At 29.3% G+C, this 16,444-nt stretch overlaps 3 protein-coding genes across 4 annotated transcripts in view; all 3 read left to right on the top strand.

The window, feature by feature from the left end:
- Positions 1–2,378: 2,378 nt before the first annotated feature.
- Positions 2,379–2,849, top strand: LOC113552492 (prostaglandin E2 receptor EP4 subtype-like). The gene has a single exon (XM_026955364.1). The coding sequence runs from the start codon at positions 2,379–2,381 to the stop codon at positions 2,847–2,849; it is 471 nt and encodes a 156-aa protein (XP_026811165.1).
- A 771-nt stretch (positions 2,850–3,620) lies between these two features.
- Positions 3,621–6,119, top strand: LOC113554408. Of its 2 annotated transcripts, none has more exons than XM_026958236.1 (2): positions 3,621–3,826; positions 5,213–6,119. In XM_026958236.1, the coding sequence occupies exon 2, from the start codon at positions 5,288–5,290 to the stop codon at positions 5,756–5,758; it is 471 nt and encodes a 156-aa protein (XP_026814037.1). In that variant the 5' UTR covers positions 3,621–3,826; positions 5,213–5,287; the 3' UTR covers positions 5,759–6,119. Both variants share the same exon structure in this region, with proteins under 2 accessions (XP_026814037.1, XP_026814038.1).
- Positions 6,120–13,538: 7,419 nt separating this feature from the next.
- LOC113551575 (prostaglandin D2 receptor-like) overlaps positions 13,539–16,444 on the top strand; it is a 28,683-nt gene continuing 25,777 nt past the window's right edge. Inside the window, exon 1 of the mRNA XM_026953882.1 lies at positions 13,539–13,961. Within this exon, the coding sequence (XP_026809683.1) occupies positions 13,545–13,961 (417 nt within the window). The 5' untranslated portion in view covers positions 13,539–13,544. The remainder of the gene's footprint in view (positions 13,962–16,444) is intronic.

Below are 16,444 nucleotides of genomic sequence, written 5' to 3'. Positions count from 1 at the left end.
CTTATATACTTGTGAATATTGCCATATATGATATATGTACATATATATGTATAATAATTATTACACATAAAAAGTTTTCGTTTTTTTTTTATTTTTATAAGATATTTACAATTTGTCTATGAAACAGTAAACAAATGTGAAGTGAAAAGTATTATAACATAAATATTTTGACGGAAGTAGCCTCTCAATAATAGCTCTACCTGGTTCACATGGTCAGTTTTTCATTGAATAAAAAAATTCAATTTGATCGTATTGTGTAACTACATTAATTAATTTACAGCTTACATATCATTACATTTTATTATATCTATTATGATAAAGCTTATACTTATTTTAAGATCTTATATGATATAACATTGTAAACGAATAACGATTTTGAGCGCGCGGAGACCGTCTATTCGCCTATATAACTAAATTTAAGAGTATGATTTATGTTATATTCGTTGATACTGCTATTAGGTAAAATAATTTATTTTGCTATTAGTATTACAGAAAGTTGAATTCATTTTTGACGCAAACGTTGTATTTTAAAAGACCTGTAATTGTGTGTTCTCATACATTTTAACTTTCTGTGATAAGCATTATTCATTTTTATTATTAATTATGTCAATTTTTACATTTCATATACGTTTTGTTCAAATTCCTACTGGATAATGCGAATATTATTGAATCATTCTTTAGTAAAAAAAAAAATAGAGTGCTAAATTCAATGATTATGATATACTTATTTTATGCAATGTATAATTATGATAAAAGATAAGATTGTAAATTGTACACGTGTGATTGTTTTTATTTTGTGTTTGCTAATAATTGCTATTCGTATTATGAGCATTATGGGTTATTTCAACGATATTTTCTCGATAACGACTGACTGTTTAATAATAATAATAATAATAATAGAATATATTACATAGGTAATATAATTGATAGGTGTGTAGATCAAATTTTCACGCATTAGTCAGTACAACAAGCTCACTAGACGCTGTGTTTCGGGATCGTTGCGCGTAAAGAAATAAAATAATATATTATGATCACGTAAATTATATAATTTGATACTTAGTCATTAGTACCTACCTAACACAGTCAATTTTTTAATTTTAAGAATTGTGTGTATTTGTAATATTGTAAGTGTATATTTGAGGAAAGTTATAAAACTATATTGAGTTATAAATAGAAATCCTGTGCACAAAAAAAAAGAAAAGAAATACGTGACGGAAAAAACGAAGCAAAAAAAAATCAGCTATTACTCGAGTAATACATGTTTCGAATATACTTCTTCTGAGTATTTTCAATTTTTCATAAGTAAAAAAAGCTATATAAATTGGTAAGCATATTATCAGAATAATTTGGTTCAGTTTTAATGGTATTATAACGTAGGTATACGGTTATAGGCGCAATTTCGTTAAAAAAAACTGAGGGTGCTTAAGCTCTGCATTTTCTGGCCATTTAAAATGAATTATAACTATGAGGCATTAATAGTTTTTTGAGCAAACATGTTTTATAACAATTTAACATTTAATACTTAGTTTATTAATTCTTTTAAAAATAATACAATAAGTACTACAATTTATAGGTACAAGAGTTAAGTATATTTAACTTTAAGGGTGGTTTCTAATATTAAATTTATCTAATTTGTACTATAGCAAAATACTGGCAATTATTAATATTTACTTTTTTTTAAATAAATACTATTAAAATAGTAAGAACTAAACTTTTATATTTTTTTAAATTATTGTAATTGCTTACATATTTCAATATTTGCTTTTATGAAGGTATCGTTTGTAGGTACATGCGTACGCAGTTACAAAAACGATAACTGCCGATTGGCGTAGTATATATACATAAATATAAATAAATATAACGACACGAAATAAACATGTTTATAGATTCATAGTAAATAATAAGCGATACACGCACGTATAATGGAGATAGTAGATACAAATGGTCATTATATAAAAAAGTAATGTTAAAAATATACTGAATATAAATATTATAAATGGTTATTCTTAGTATTAGTTTAAATTTAATCTTCTTAAGTATATATTATGTAGTGTTTAAAAATGTATAAAATGTAGAAACAATAACTGATTGTTATTTTTTTTTACCTATTACTTTTTATTTTTAACATGCATTAATTTTAGTTATTAATATGTTATATTCTCTATATCTAACACAAGCTCGGCTTAAGGGAGATTATTAATCATAATTGTATTTGTTGTTTGTATTTTGTAATTGTATGATAATTTAATATTTATAATAAAAAAAAATTATTATGTAGTGCCATGATTAGTCTGAGAGGGATCGTGCCGTTGGACAGATAGTGCATCTGTCACCGCGCACACAGAACACGACCGCGCGCATAACTTGACTGCGATTCGATGGAGCTGGTCGTGGTGAATGTGACGAATGCGTCGTTATCGCTCGCCACACCTGTGCTTCTTTCGGTTCCGTCTGTCACCCGTTTACCGAGTATCAGCGTGCAGATAGCCTCTATCGGGTTGTCTGCGTTCGGCATACTCGGTAACCTGCTGGCGCTTTTTATATTGCACCAGACCCGATCAAGCAGCAACAAGAAAAACGTCTTCATGTTGTGGTGCCTGGCCATCAACGATTCCGTTGTGCTCGTCGGCAGGGTGATTCATATGTTATTCATGGACATCAGATGGCTGGACTCTAAGAAGATTGTGTGGTCGTGCCGGATCAGCGTCCTGTGGCAGTTCTTTGGGCTGAATGCTGGGTGCGTGGCTCTCATAATGGCTGTCGAACGTTGGTTGGCGCTTACCAAACCGCTTTTTTACAAAAAGATGCGTACTTACCTGTTATTTCTGCTGCACTGCACACAGTCTTAACTCTCAAGGTGTGTAAATAGTTATGTTTACTATCGCGCGAGTCCAAAAGTTAAGCTCGGTCCAACTCCTGGTAAATCGTGGCTAGTAAATTTCATCATGATTAGAATATGATACTATAGGAACACGACGTATCCGTGAATCCGGCTTTACAGATCGAGTTTAAAAATATTTATATAAATAACATTTGGAATAACATTAAAAGATATAATTGGCAATTAAATAGTTACTTAAATAGTAAGTGGTAAGAAAAACTAAAATGTCCATCTATCAATTATACAAACTATAATCGATTGTGGGAAAAAATAATTCGAGATACAGAAAATATTTTATTAAATAACACAAGACTTTATTTATTAAAATTCTCAAAAAAGTATATTATAATAATAATTTTTAATATTAGTAGTATACAATTCGAATTATGATAACACGACTATTTTAACAAAAATCGATCATTATTAATTGTTTTTTTATATTATAGATAATATATTTTGACCAAAATATAAATTTATCAAAATGCACAGTAGATAATAAATTAATACGCTAATTAGATATCAACTGTAAATTTATTGAATTTATATATCGTGCCTTTTGAACATTACATAAAGATTAGATTGGTCTAACAACAATCATTGTTCATGTATATTTATGTCGTATCGATATCGCATTAGTATACGTGTCACGAAATGGACGTTTGCGATCCATTTTATAAAATGGATCCAAAATAAAAATAAAAATAATAATTTTTGTTTTTTACTTTAGGCGTATTTTTATGCTTTGCAATAGTCTACACGAACTTAGCCGTTATGAAAGCTCTGTGCATGAAGAATAGTTCTAACAAACAGCATACCGTGACAATAAGACGCACCAACCAAGAATTGTCATTGGCTTGCAACGAGGCTACCAAAGAAGAAAGAGCATTCGGCTGGCTAATGTTTTTACTGTGCGTCACGTTTGTCACTTGTTGGGTCCCACAAATGGTAAATACAACAATACATTATATGACTATATATATTTATAGTACTACTGAGTATTAGTGTTAAGAATGCCGAATTTAGGGATATCGGCAGCTTTATTTTAAGTCAGTCCTACGGTGTTTACAAAAGATATGAGAAATTTAAAAAAAATTGCTTTGCATAAACCGTTTATACCAACAATAATTATTGTAAACAAGAGATTCACGGGAGTATTTTTCGAGTATAACACATCATTATACATTTTTGATGTGATCTCCACCAAACCCTATAATGAATCACAATTTATACGCAAAAAATACTTTCTGTCAAGCTGTGTTGCCATTACGCTATGGATTTATAAGAACAAAACCATTCTTTCCCATCACGCTTGTGTATTATACCAAGAGTTATCTACCGATGATTTACTTCCTGTTCTAAGATTTTTCAAATTCCACCCGTTTTTTGTAAGCTGTAATCCCCTTGTATTATTTATCTAAATTATATGTTAATAAAAGTTATTAGTAGTATGTTTACAATGTTTATTCCTATGAAAACAAAAAGTTATTCGATTTTCGTGAGTCAAGATGAAATTAATATATTAGCTAGGATGGTTTTATGCTAAAGCAATCTATAGTTGAAAATCTCACCTAGTCTGGAAGTTTTGAGTAATCTATTAGACCTTACTTTAAATCAGTGTGTTCAGGTTCATAGTATGAATACATGATATCTTAAATTTAATCTACTTATTATTTCCAAAAAAAAAAAAAAACAACAAAATATTCACAATCATACAGAAAATTATGAAAAAAATTTTATTTTATTTTAATCTAAATTTGTGTTTTAAACTCTTTACAATAAGTTTCTATTTTATAAATTTTGGGCAATTATTATTTCACTGTAAGGGTTCCGAAATTGTACAGTTATATACTAATATCGTAACTTGGAATTTTAAAGGATTTTCATCCGTAGTGGGGGTTTCGTTACAGTAATTGACGACCATGGCTTCTGAGAGGGCTTATCATAGGTTAGAGCCCTTATACCCCGAAGGCCTTGTTTCTTTGAGCAAATAGAAAAATGTTCAATTTAATTAATTTACTTAACAGTTGTTAACACGCAAACAGTCGTTGTTAGTCATTAGTATTATGATCGTTAAGGGTTATTTCAACGATATTTTGTCAATAACAACTGACTGTTTAATATAGTCCGGCTCACGAAAAGTGGCGGCTGGGTTAGGTTAGGTTACAGTCCACTTGATTATTGGCTTATTATAATATAAATGTCGTAGTTGCACGATCATAACGATAGACGTACACATGCAATACGTATATTTAATAATAATTAGTGATATCCGCGCATATTGTAGACGCAGTCAATAACAATAATTGTCATTATTATATTCCGTGTTTATAGTCTGAGAGGAGTTGAATTCGGCGTTGGACAGATAGTGCATCGGTCACCATCACGCGCGCAGAACGCGATTTGATAATGGAGCTGACCGTCGAGAACGTGTCCGCGTTGTCATCGGCCGCGATACCGGCGGAGTTTCCGGGCTCATATGGTTTTATGTTACCTAGCTTCGGCGAGCTGATAGCCTACACAGGGTTGGCCGTGATCGGCGTGTTCGGCGTCCTGTTGGAACTGTTCATCCTGCACCGGACCAGGTCAGACAGAAACAAGAAATACGTGTTTATGTTGCGGTGCCTGGCCACCAACGATTGCATAGTGATGGTTGGCGTGTTGGGCCATATGTTGGTGAGCGACATATGGCCGAACACCAGGAGAAACGTGTGGTCGTGCCGGATCCGCATCGTGTGGCGGTTCTTCGCGATGTGCTCCGGTTGCGTGGCCATCGCGATGACTATTGAACGCTGGCTGGCGATCACCAACCCGTTTTTTTACCGAAAAGTACGTGCCCGTGTATCTGTAGCTTATACCGTACGATACCCCGCGTTTTAATTAGATCGGTTGGGGTTAGGTTATAGTTGAGAACCAATTTTTGCAGATTGTCTCAGCCCTCCCGTTTCACATGTGTCACCTGCAGAGTACGCCTATAGTATGAAAATATTATTATATTTGGCACATTTCTTAAATTGTTTCACTTAAAAAAAATCTTAAAGCATTACATTACAAATGTCATAGTTATCTTGAGTCAATATGCATGTAAAACAAAAGGCGGGCAAGCTGTAGGAAAAGTGTGTCTAGGTGTATCGAGTTGAATTCAATGATATATTAGTGCATACAAAAAACGATTCTGAGCGAAAACTTTGTCAGTTCTTATCAATATAAGTACATTTTATGATATTGATTTTAAATTAATTTATTTTACTATTGGCCATAAGTTAAGATAATATGCTAGATATCTATTATTTTATTATCTATTTATATTATGATGTTTATCTTAATTTATGCTATTGACGTATTATAGTATGTTAATCATCACACACATATATATATATATATATATAATATTTATTCATATAAATAACTTTTTACATTAATGAAGGGGTAATATAATTGTTTGGTTAGTGGTTGGTTGGATTTAATTTTATCTGAAAACGGTAGAGTGGCCTGAAGCCCCTCTCCCCTATGGCTTGTAATATTATTTTTGTTTTTAAATCTAACCATGATTTAATATATTGTCTCAAAGCGTGTATTTGCCCATTTATTACAACTACGAACTAAGATATTGTATTATATATATCTTAGTCTGTGATTACGACAATAGCCCGTAGATAGATATCTATAATCTATGATTACAACTGAACTGATGTTACCAACAATCCAAACATCGTTAAGCTAGCCAACATTCCGATAGTTTTATACTTAGCCTTATACAAATATTAATTTATGTAAGAAATAAAAAGCAACTATTTTATTTTTTAAGCCAATAAGCCTGTGACAACTAAGTAATTATTTATTTTCACCTCTCCCCTCATTATAAAATCCTGCGTACGCCATTGTAACGGCGTACGAGAATAAATAGATAAACTCATAAACTTAAGAATAATCTACTTATTTTAAAAAATATTATTGCATAATATAATACTTTTATGGAAAAGATCTAAGTTCCCACTACTAATATTTTTTAATACAATTTTAAATATAATCATTTTTACTGCATACTGATAGTAAAAATGATTTATAAAAAAAAAAGTCTAAAAACATGTTTTAAATCTTAATTTACGTACATTTTATAATAATTATAAAAGTGAATTTAACAGTTATAAGAAAAACTAAAATTAATTTTATAATTATAAGTCTTCTAAGTTATAACATAATAGTCTCAAAATAACTTAACAATAAAAACACTGACTAATATTTGGTAGTTCAGTATAGTTGAGGACTTGTGGATAAATTCTATAATCTGCAAAAGTATCCTCTAGATTCAGAAAATGAAATCAGAGCATTTTTGTTGGCACAAAAGTGATGACTGATGACAGACAGAAAAAAAACATAAATCATTGTAAAATCAATAAATTCATCACTATGCTCAAAATTTAAAACTAGTAATAAACTTATAACTAATTAGATACAAAAAATTTTATCTCTTATTTTCATCAACATTGTATTTAGTGGCCTAATGGGGTAAATATATATATATATATATATATATATATAAAGATAGATAGATAGCAATTATAGGTATAGGTAAATAAAAAGGAATTTTACTTATTTTAGTTACAAAAATGTTGTATTTTAAATAACATATATTATTAAACATTTAAAATGTTTAATATAAAAAAATATTAGCTGATCAATGACAAATAAACTTGTAATATAATAACCTATATAAAGTAATTATGTACTTTATATAGATACTCTAAATATAATATTTTTTAAAATATATTTTGAAATATTTTCTAAAAATAACGTTTGATGTTGACCGCGAAAAAGAAACGCTGTATTGCAGTGGTAATTAGTAAATCACATTGGTTGGCCCAAATCCTTTAAACAGAAAAAAAAAATTAGGAAATTAGTAAATCTAAATTAAATTAAAAAAAAATAATGGTGAGTTTTCTATTGAGTAGTGACAAAAAAGAGCGGTAGACGTCGAGAGTGCAGAATAGTTTAAATGACGCTAGTAGATGGCACTGTTGTTATTAGTCCTGCAGAAGATTCTATAATCTATATTATAGGGTTATTAGATTATGCTTTCCTAAACCCTGGACATTTTGAATGGATATATTATTTATATTATATATAAATAAATAATTTTTTTCTTTGATCATTACATTTTTTTTTTTTTATAATGAATTGTGCGATGGCGTACTTAGACCTGAATTTTGAGGGGGGTTAAGGGGTTACAGGTACTAGAAATTTTAGTTTTCTCGTAATAAATTAAAATCCGAAAATTTCGGGGGGGGGGGGGTTATTCCTTTTAAAACTCGCATTAAAAATTTAATTTTCGTATTATTGCATACTATAGGTATACTACTAGTAGATACTCTCTTATAGGGGCTAAGAATAATAAATAATTTTTTACAGTATCTATAATTATTCAATTCAATTTTCAGAATGCTTAGTATTTTATGAACTGAAATCCGCTTATAGTATAGCATTGGTACATTGAATTTTAAATTCTATTCGTGATTAAATATGCAGCCTTATGTTTATGTATTAAATCGCATTCAAAAGGGATTCAAATTTTAAATATTTTAATTTTTTACCTACAATGAAGCGTATCTATTGAATTGTATACACGACTGCTCTCGGAATCGTATGAATAGTAATAATTGCACGTACACAGAAAAAAATCAGTATTAGAGTTTGTACGTCATGATAAAAATAAATTAAAAAATTAAATATTAAAATTCATAAGTAAAAAAGTTTTCATTTAATGTTTCGCAGGGGAAGTATTTTGATAAATAAAAAATCTATTATGATTTAAATATGTGTTAGCAAACTGTAGATTGTTCGTTTAATATTGTGATAAATATTTGTTTATTTATTTATTTATTTTTATTCTATTAGGTTATACGTTTTTTTTTATTTTATGACTATAAGATTATAAAAGTCTTTTTAATTTTTAATTTTTAATTTTTATCTACATTCCCATATTTTATACCAGGGGTCGGCAACTGGCAACTGCGAAAAGCAAAACTCTGGACCCTGTCAACACATAGTACTTACTTCATTATGTATAAAGTTTTGAAAAAGATTTTTTTCACTGGGCTTCATTGATTTATTATTTTAATCTTTAGGACTCTAATAGAAATTACTTGCCGACCTCTGTTTTATACTAAAGATACCAATATTTACGTATTTATATTTAAGTGAAGTTTTTATTTGTGTAAGTCCTAGAAAATCTAGGATCAATATGATTATGAACACGATATGAATTAATAAATAATTTAAATTAAAAATGTATTTCAAAGTGAATAATTATAATTTTTATTTTTATTTTTTTGACAACAAATTGTGGACCATATTAAATTCTTAATGATTCAGTTTAAATTATTTTGATCTTTGGACATTTAATTAATATACAAAATATAATTAGTAAATCAAACTTCATTATATCATATTATTGAATGAAGTAAATATTTTTCATAATTCGATGATTATTTCATAGGTACATTCGAATCATATTAACACTATAAAATATAAATTGACAGTAAGTAGACATCATAAGTTATTAAATATAATTCATCTTTATAGTCTTGTGTGTATGTTTGATGGACTACAGTCTGGAGTAGATTGGGAAAATACCTAATATTGTTGTTTTTTCGATTTTTCATAATAGTAAACAAAACTATATAAATTTGTAAGCATATTATCAGAATAATTGAGTTCAGTTTTAATGGTATTATAATGTTGGTATACCATATAAGATTATAGTTATTATATATAGCTAATTCCTATAGAGTCTAATAGTCTTTATATAGTCATAAAATAATTATATTATTATATTACTATCTGTCTATCTATAGTATAGACAATATAATTTGAATTATTTATTTGAGTTATAGCAGGTAACATCTTATAGCATATAGCCATATAGGTTAGAAGCGAAAATTGATAAAGTATTCACAAAAAATATAGTATAATACATAGAAATATAGAATATAAAAAAATTATAAATAAATAACATTTTTTTTTTTTTTTTAAAAGTATTCAATTTTATTTCACGATAAAACTATATGCATTTACGTACATTTCTAATTGACTTGTTTAAATTGTATTTTATATATTGCTATATTGCATTAGTTTTTAATTTTAATACAATTTACTTATTTACTTATTAGTTATTATTCATTACCTATCCTATATTTTGATTTAATATCTTATATTGAAAACAAAGTATAATATTATGGTATGCTATTATGGATTATCATGAAGCATTGAGCTTTAATATTTGTAGTAATTAAACCGGGTTTCTTCATTTTTTTACGTAGCTGCATTATGAACCTTGCATTAAAAGTGTATTGAAATCAAAATAAAAGTACGTTATGACGACACACATCATTTGGTCACCAAAGTAAAATCATACTGTTAAAAAAGTTGGATATTGTAAACAGTTTCACATTTTGAATAACATAAAAAAAAACTATACTTATATATTTTATTCTTAAAGGTTATTGTTTTATTATGACTTGAAATTACAAAAAAAAATATATATATTTTTAAAACCTTTTCATTACAATTAGTGTTTATTATTCACTTTTAAACGAATCATAATGTGCATGGTCAAGTTCAATCAAAATAATTGAACATTAGGTACCTATCTAATCTATGTTATAGGTACAGTACTTGCCTAAGTAAAAATCAAATGTCTACCTAACAAAGACAATATCTATATAAAAATACTCAAAAATGTGTAAAATATCCTCAGAATAACAACATTGGCATTATCTTTAGAAAATATGTAAAAAATAAAAGATTAACTATTTTAATTTCTGTGCTCAGGCCCAAATTTATATTTTGCTCGTGGTTTGCCATCCCATAACTATTGATGAGTAAAAATTCTAAAACATCTTTGTTTTAATAATAAAGAAGTGCAGATCACTCATGTCATTTTTCAGTGAAAGTAGTTGAAACATTTGAAACATTAGGTATTTTTGTTAATTGTAGTTAATTTTTAACTGATTATTAACGTTCCAACATTGTACACTAAACAATATAAAATTAAATAGTTATAACTTTATAAGTCTTTACTATTGTAATCAATTGTATAAAATGTAAATATATAATGTATAAATTTACAAAGCTAAAAGCCTATGCTGCCAAAGCTGTAACGAACAATTAAAAAATAAAAAATAAATAATTAAAAATTAAACAATATAATATAACATAATATAACATGAGATAGATGGTAATCTTCGTTGATATTATTTTATATTAATATTTTATTAAACATTTTATATTGCGCATAAAATAAAACATACATTTTTGATATTTTTTAGTTATTTTGAGAAAAACATACTGTTGGAACATTATATTATATTACATTTTCAAGTATTAATATATCGGTAAAAAACTAAATAAATTCAAAATGTGTACGCTTACTTATACGTTATAAATTTAAAATTAGCTGAACATTTTGAAAATTGCATTGTGTATGTATAGGAAATAATAATGAAAGCAAATACTAGCTGTCAGAAATTTTCGAAATTCTACTATAAAAATGTTCAATAAGAAAAATTATCTATTAATCATTTGATATTTGTGTATATAGTTTTTTTTTTGTTTAAATATAAAATTTTTAAACGCTCATAAACATTTTAATTATAGGTTTTACATTGAAAGTTTTTTTAATTTTAATGAAAATAAATTAATTTAACCTTTTTATTCAATTTTTAAGATTTGTATAGCCATGTAAATTGTAAATTGAAAATGTTTATTGAATTTGTTTTTAATACAAATTAATTTTCAAATTTTTGCAATTATGAATATCCTTGATAAAAAAAAAATATATAACTTTTTTCGATTGAAGCGGTGAAGTGTATATAATATTTGTTATAGCCATACATGTTTCAATTAATTGTTAAAAGGTTTTGCGTGAACCTATTATTTGACAGCAGTCACGGTCGGCTTTTGACTCAAAAATCAAGTATTATAATTGATCGTAGGTATTGACATTCGATATTTTCTACTAAGTCTATAGTTTAAAATCCCGATTTTTAAAATGTGACGTTGCAATCGTGTAAGTTTTTTATAATGGATATATTTGTGATATCATAATAACGTAACGTGGTGACTTCGCGAATTACATGAAGCTGTATTGTGTACTTATAAATAAATATACGATGCGTGGTTTAGAGTTCGTACCTTATCACCGTTATTCTCGGGGTTCAGCAGTTGGGCGGTCGTCAGAGATAAGGCGCGTTTTTAATAATGTACGTATATACGTATAGGTACTATGTAATAATATACGATAAAAATCCGAACATAATTATTATACAGCACGAAAACCGCGTAATGTGTTACTATACTGTTGTATATCGATGAGCATAATATATTATAATCATAATGATGATGGTCAGTCATAATTCGGTTAGCATTAACGCCAATTGTAGACAGTTGTAATATACTCCGTGCGTAAAGACATACTTTCACATAATATTATAGTATTTATAACGCTAAATTCACGTTTTGCGTACATAATAATAGGTAATATTATGTTCTGCCAAAACAATGTGACGACGACAATGAGATTGTGCGTACATCGAATTTTATATTATGTATTTTGTGACAATAATGTTGAATTTATTGTTTTTTTTATTCGTTCTATGTTCGTATAGACTTAAATAAATCCGTCGTTAATCGTTTTATCATAATCAAATCAAATTATCGATCGAGTATTATAATTTATATTTATATATTTATAGCGTATTATTATCATTATCATTACAGTAATTTTTATATTGTGTTATTATTAACATCGTTTTCAACTGCCTGAAAGTTTTTAAGTATTGTAAAAACCTTGTATAGTGTATACCGCGAACGTCGTCATAAAAATATACTACTTCCAATAACGGGGCGCGTGTCGTAATAATTGCAAACAATCGGCGGAGTTTCGAGTACTACGAGTACAACAGTCGTTAATTGTTGCCGACGGGGTGACGACAATTGTTTAAAAACTTTGTCACACGCACACACACACACACACACACACACACACACACACACACACACACACCCGCGCGCGCGGTTGTTTAGAAGGGTCTTTCGAGAAAACCGTCAGAAACGAAGCGAGTTTTATGAAAACCGCAAAATCTAACTTTTCCGTTTTGATTTATTTGCACACCGTTTTACGTACAGTATCGACAACTAATAATGCAATTTGTATATTATAACATAAAAATTAAATAATATGATATGCACTCGCCGCGAAATCGACTCTCGAGAGGAAAAAAACGATAATAGGTACACGCAAAAAGATCCCATCAGCGGTGACAGTAAGTGGCAGGCCGCGAAGTGCGCAGTGCAGCACCTGCAAGTGCACTCGCTCAATAATATAAATATCGCGTACGATAACATATTATAGCGACAACCATAATATATCATAACCGTTTATTATACTAGTATTATGTCTTAATAATATTAACGATAATTGTCAATACGCGGTACACACGTGTATAATAGAGGTGGTCGTACAATATTTGTATTATCATAATATTATTAATTATTATATTATGTTGTGCCGGGCGTCGGTGGGAAGGGGACGGGGCGGCGGGGAGATAGCGCGCCGGTCGACACGCGCGCGGAACGCGACCGCGACGCAGAACACGACCGCGATCCGATGGAGCTGGCCGTGACGAACGCGACCGCGTCGTCGTCGCCCGCGACGCTGGTGCTTCCGGTCCAGGCCGGCGGTCGATTGCAGAGTCCCGGCGTGCAATTGGGTGTTACCGGGCTGTACGGGTTCGGAATATTCGGCAACCTGCTGGCGCTTTTCATACTACACCGGACCCGGTCGAGCAGCAACCAGAAGCACGGGTTCATGTTGCGGTGCTTGGCCACCAACGATTGCATCGCGCTCGCTGGCATGTTGATCCAGATGTTCGTTAGCGTCCAATGGCCGAGCACCAAGAACAACGTGTGGTCGTGCCGGATCCGCGTCCTGTGGCGGTTCTTCGGGCTGGGCTCAGGGTGCGTGGCCATCGTGATGGCCGTCGAACGCTGGTTGGCGCTCACCAAACCGTTTTTTTACCAAAAGGTGCGTACCCATCGTAGTATACCTGTTGCTGTCGCTGCTGCACGCGTATAACCGTGTATATTCGATCTGCGGGCTTACATTGTATAGGTAGGAACTTATTAGTACACCTGTCCCCTGCAGCTCACTACCCGCCTATTATATCCACGCGCGTCACCCTTTATAATAGTACGCATCACCTGCTCGAAAGAGAATTTTTGATACATTTAACGATTTCGAGAGAAGAATAATTTATGAGAGCATACGCTAGACGTACGTTTTTAACACGGAATCAATAAAAATGCCGATTTGAGAATATATCGAATAGACAATACAATACGCATAATATAATATTATGATCTGTAAATATGTCTGATATATAATTTAGTTTTGAAATTCCTTAAAAATTGTCTATACATATCACTAATTTGTTTATACGGACGTGCATATACATTACATAAACATGTTATAAGAACTGTTGAGTTCTAATTTATAGTTCACAATGCATTGGTAGGACTGCAACAAGGGACCAAACACTTAATGTTTTCATTTGGTACCCAATTGGTAAAATATCTGTCTACGATTTTCAACTATTTTAATTTTTAAAAGGATTCAAAGTATTTTTTATACATTTTTGTCATCAAAGTAACTACGCTGTGAATATAGTAGCCATTAGCAGGTGGCTTACTAAATCATTGGGTTAATGTTTAATTGTTTTAACTTTAAATTCACTAATATATTTATAATTTTCTTCAGCGCGTGGGCTTAAATAGTCATTATAATATTAGTTTTTAAAAATCGAAATATTTGAGGAAAGAAATATATATATAATATAAGTTATGTATATAATATATTTAAATTGTTGACTTGAAATCACAACCAGCTCTGGCAAATATTAACCTTAATTAGTTGATTAATTTTGTTAAGTTAGACAAACAAGGGAGTGGAAATTAATATTCTCCTAATATGATATGTTATTTCGAGCATATAATAGTATACTCGCTAGGGGCGAGTCTAGCTAAAATAATCACTGGGCAAGCGTAGTAGGTACATAATAACATTAAATAATATACGCAATGTTCCCGCACTTCTGCGTCTGCGATAACAATATTTAATATCATAAAAGTCAATGGTTCTCATCTGGACCAATTTTAATATTACACGTACGAATTCTATAAACATAATAAAATTTATTATACCTATTATTACTATATTGCGGCGAGCGGTGTTGTGCACGAATCGTGTTTTTGTATTATTATGTTCGAGACGCGCGACGCGTGATAACAAAGACAGATTTACACACGTTGGTTATCAGGGCGCAAACAAGTCATTTCAAAGTGTCATAACCATAATCGACCAATGAAATAAAATCGTAATCAAAAGTGCATTATTATACGATTACACGTGCAGCGTATTATTGATTTATTTTCCTCATAATACGTAAATTGGCAAGGTTCTTCAATAATTGAATTTCAGTTATCGTTCAAAAGCCCCATGTCGTAATAAACAATAATAATAACATTGTCGATGCCTCCCGCAAATGTTTTAGATTTAAATGTTGGGCTATTTTGTTGTTGTCAAAAATCATATTTTTAAATAAATTTCTTATTTTGACTTATGCAGATCATAGTTATTCAAATTCACTACCTTTCATACATATCGTAAAAAATATTGTTCAAAGTTTGGACGGTTAAATTAGGTACATCATTCTTATCTAATTGAATAATAATTTATTGACGCCCTATCGTGTGTAATTAAGCTGTTCACTATATGAAATTTTCATCGAATTTCGTTTTTCTTTTCGATTGATTTTAGTATACTTGTGTTTTTTTCAAAAATATTCTCACGCTCGTCTAATAAAATTGTGTACACAATGAAAGCTTATTAAATTCGTTGGTGTATCAACAAACAATGAATTAATCCTAAAATGTGGAAAGGTAAAATATACATTTCATCATAGTTCAAAACTGATTTTGTGTTAAAAATTCGATCATCATATTTTGTTAATTTTATTTCGATGTCATTGAATTTTATTCTGTAAGATTTTTCATAAATGACATTAATTCTCAGATTAATTTATGCTTTGAAAAAATATTTTTTGCCGAATTTTGAAATATAAGAAATTAATAATATAAGGAAATTTTATGAAATTCACGTAAGTATAAAATATTTAATTTAATGTGTTGAATAATATGAAGTAATTATTATAATGAATTATGAACATATACAATTTATTATTTTATTAAACATGAAAAAATTAATATCAATCATAGGGTATCATTTATTATATATTATTAATATAATATTTTAATCTATAGTTTAAATTTTTTTTAAATTTATTATCTTACAAATTATGTCTGAAAATAATAGTATTATATAAATATGTATTTATAAATTTTTTTTAAAATTAATCATTTGAGAAAAATATTAAAAAACTTTTATTTATTTCAAGAAATTAATATATTATCACACAAGCTGTGTTTAAATCTCTGTGTTACTCGAATAGT

The sequence above is a fragment of the Rhopalosiphum maidis genome, chromosome 2 (genome assembly GCF_003676215.2).
Source record: "Rhopalosiphum maidis isolate BTI-1 chromosome 2, ASM367621v3, whole genome shotgun sequence".
Lineage (NCBI taxonomy): Eukaryota > Metazoa > Arthropoda > Insecta > Hemiptera > Aphididae > Rhopalosiphum > Rhopalosiphum maidis.
This window is presented reverse-complemented; position numbering and strand designations above follow the sequence as displayed.

Coding starts and splice junctions, on each gene's coding strand:
- LOC113552492 (XM_026955364.1), top strand. CDS start 2,379: ATGGAGCTGGTCGTGGTGAATGTGACGAATGCGTCGTTATCGCTCGCC.
- LOC113554408 (XM_026958236.1), top strand. CDS start 5,288: ATGGAGCTGACCGTCGAGAACGTGTCCGCGTTGTCATCGGCCGCGATA.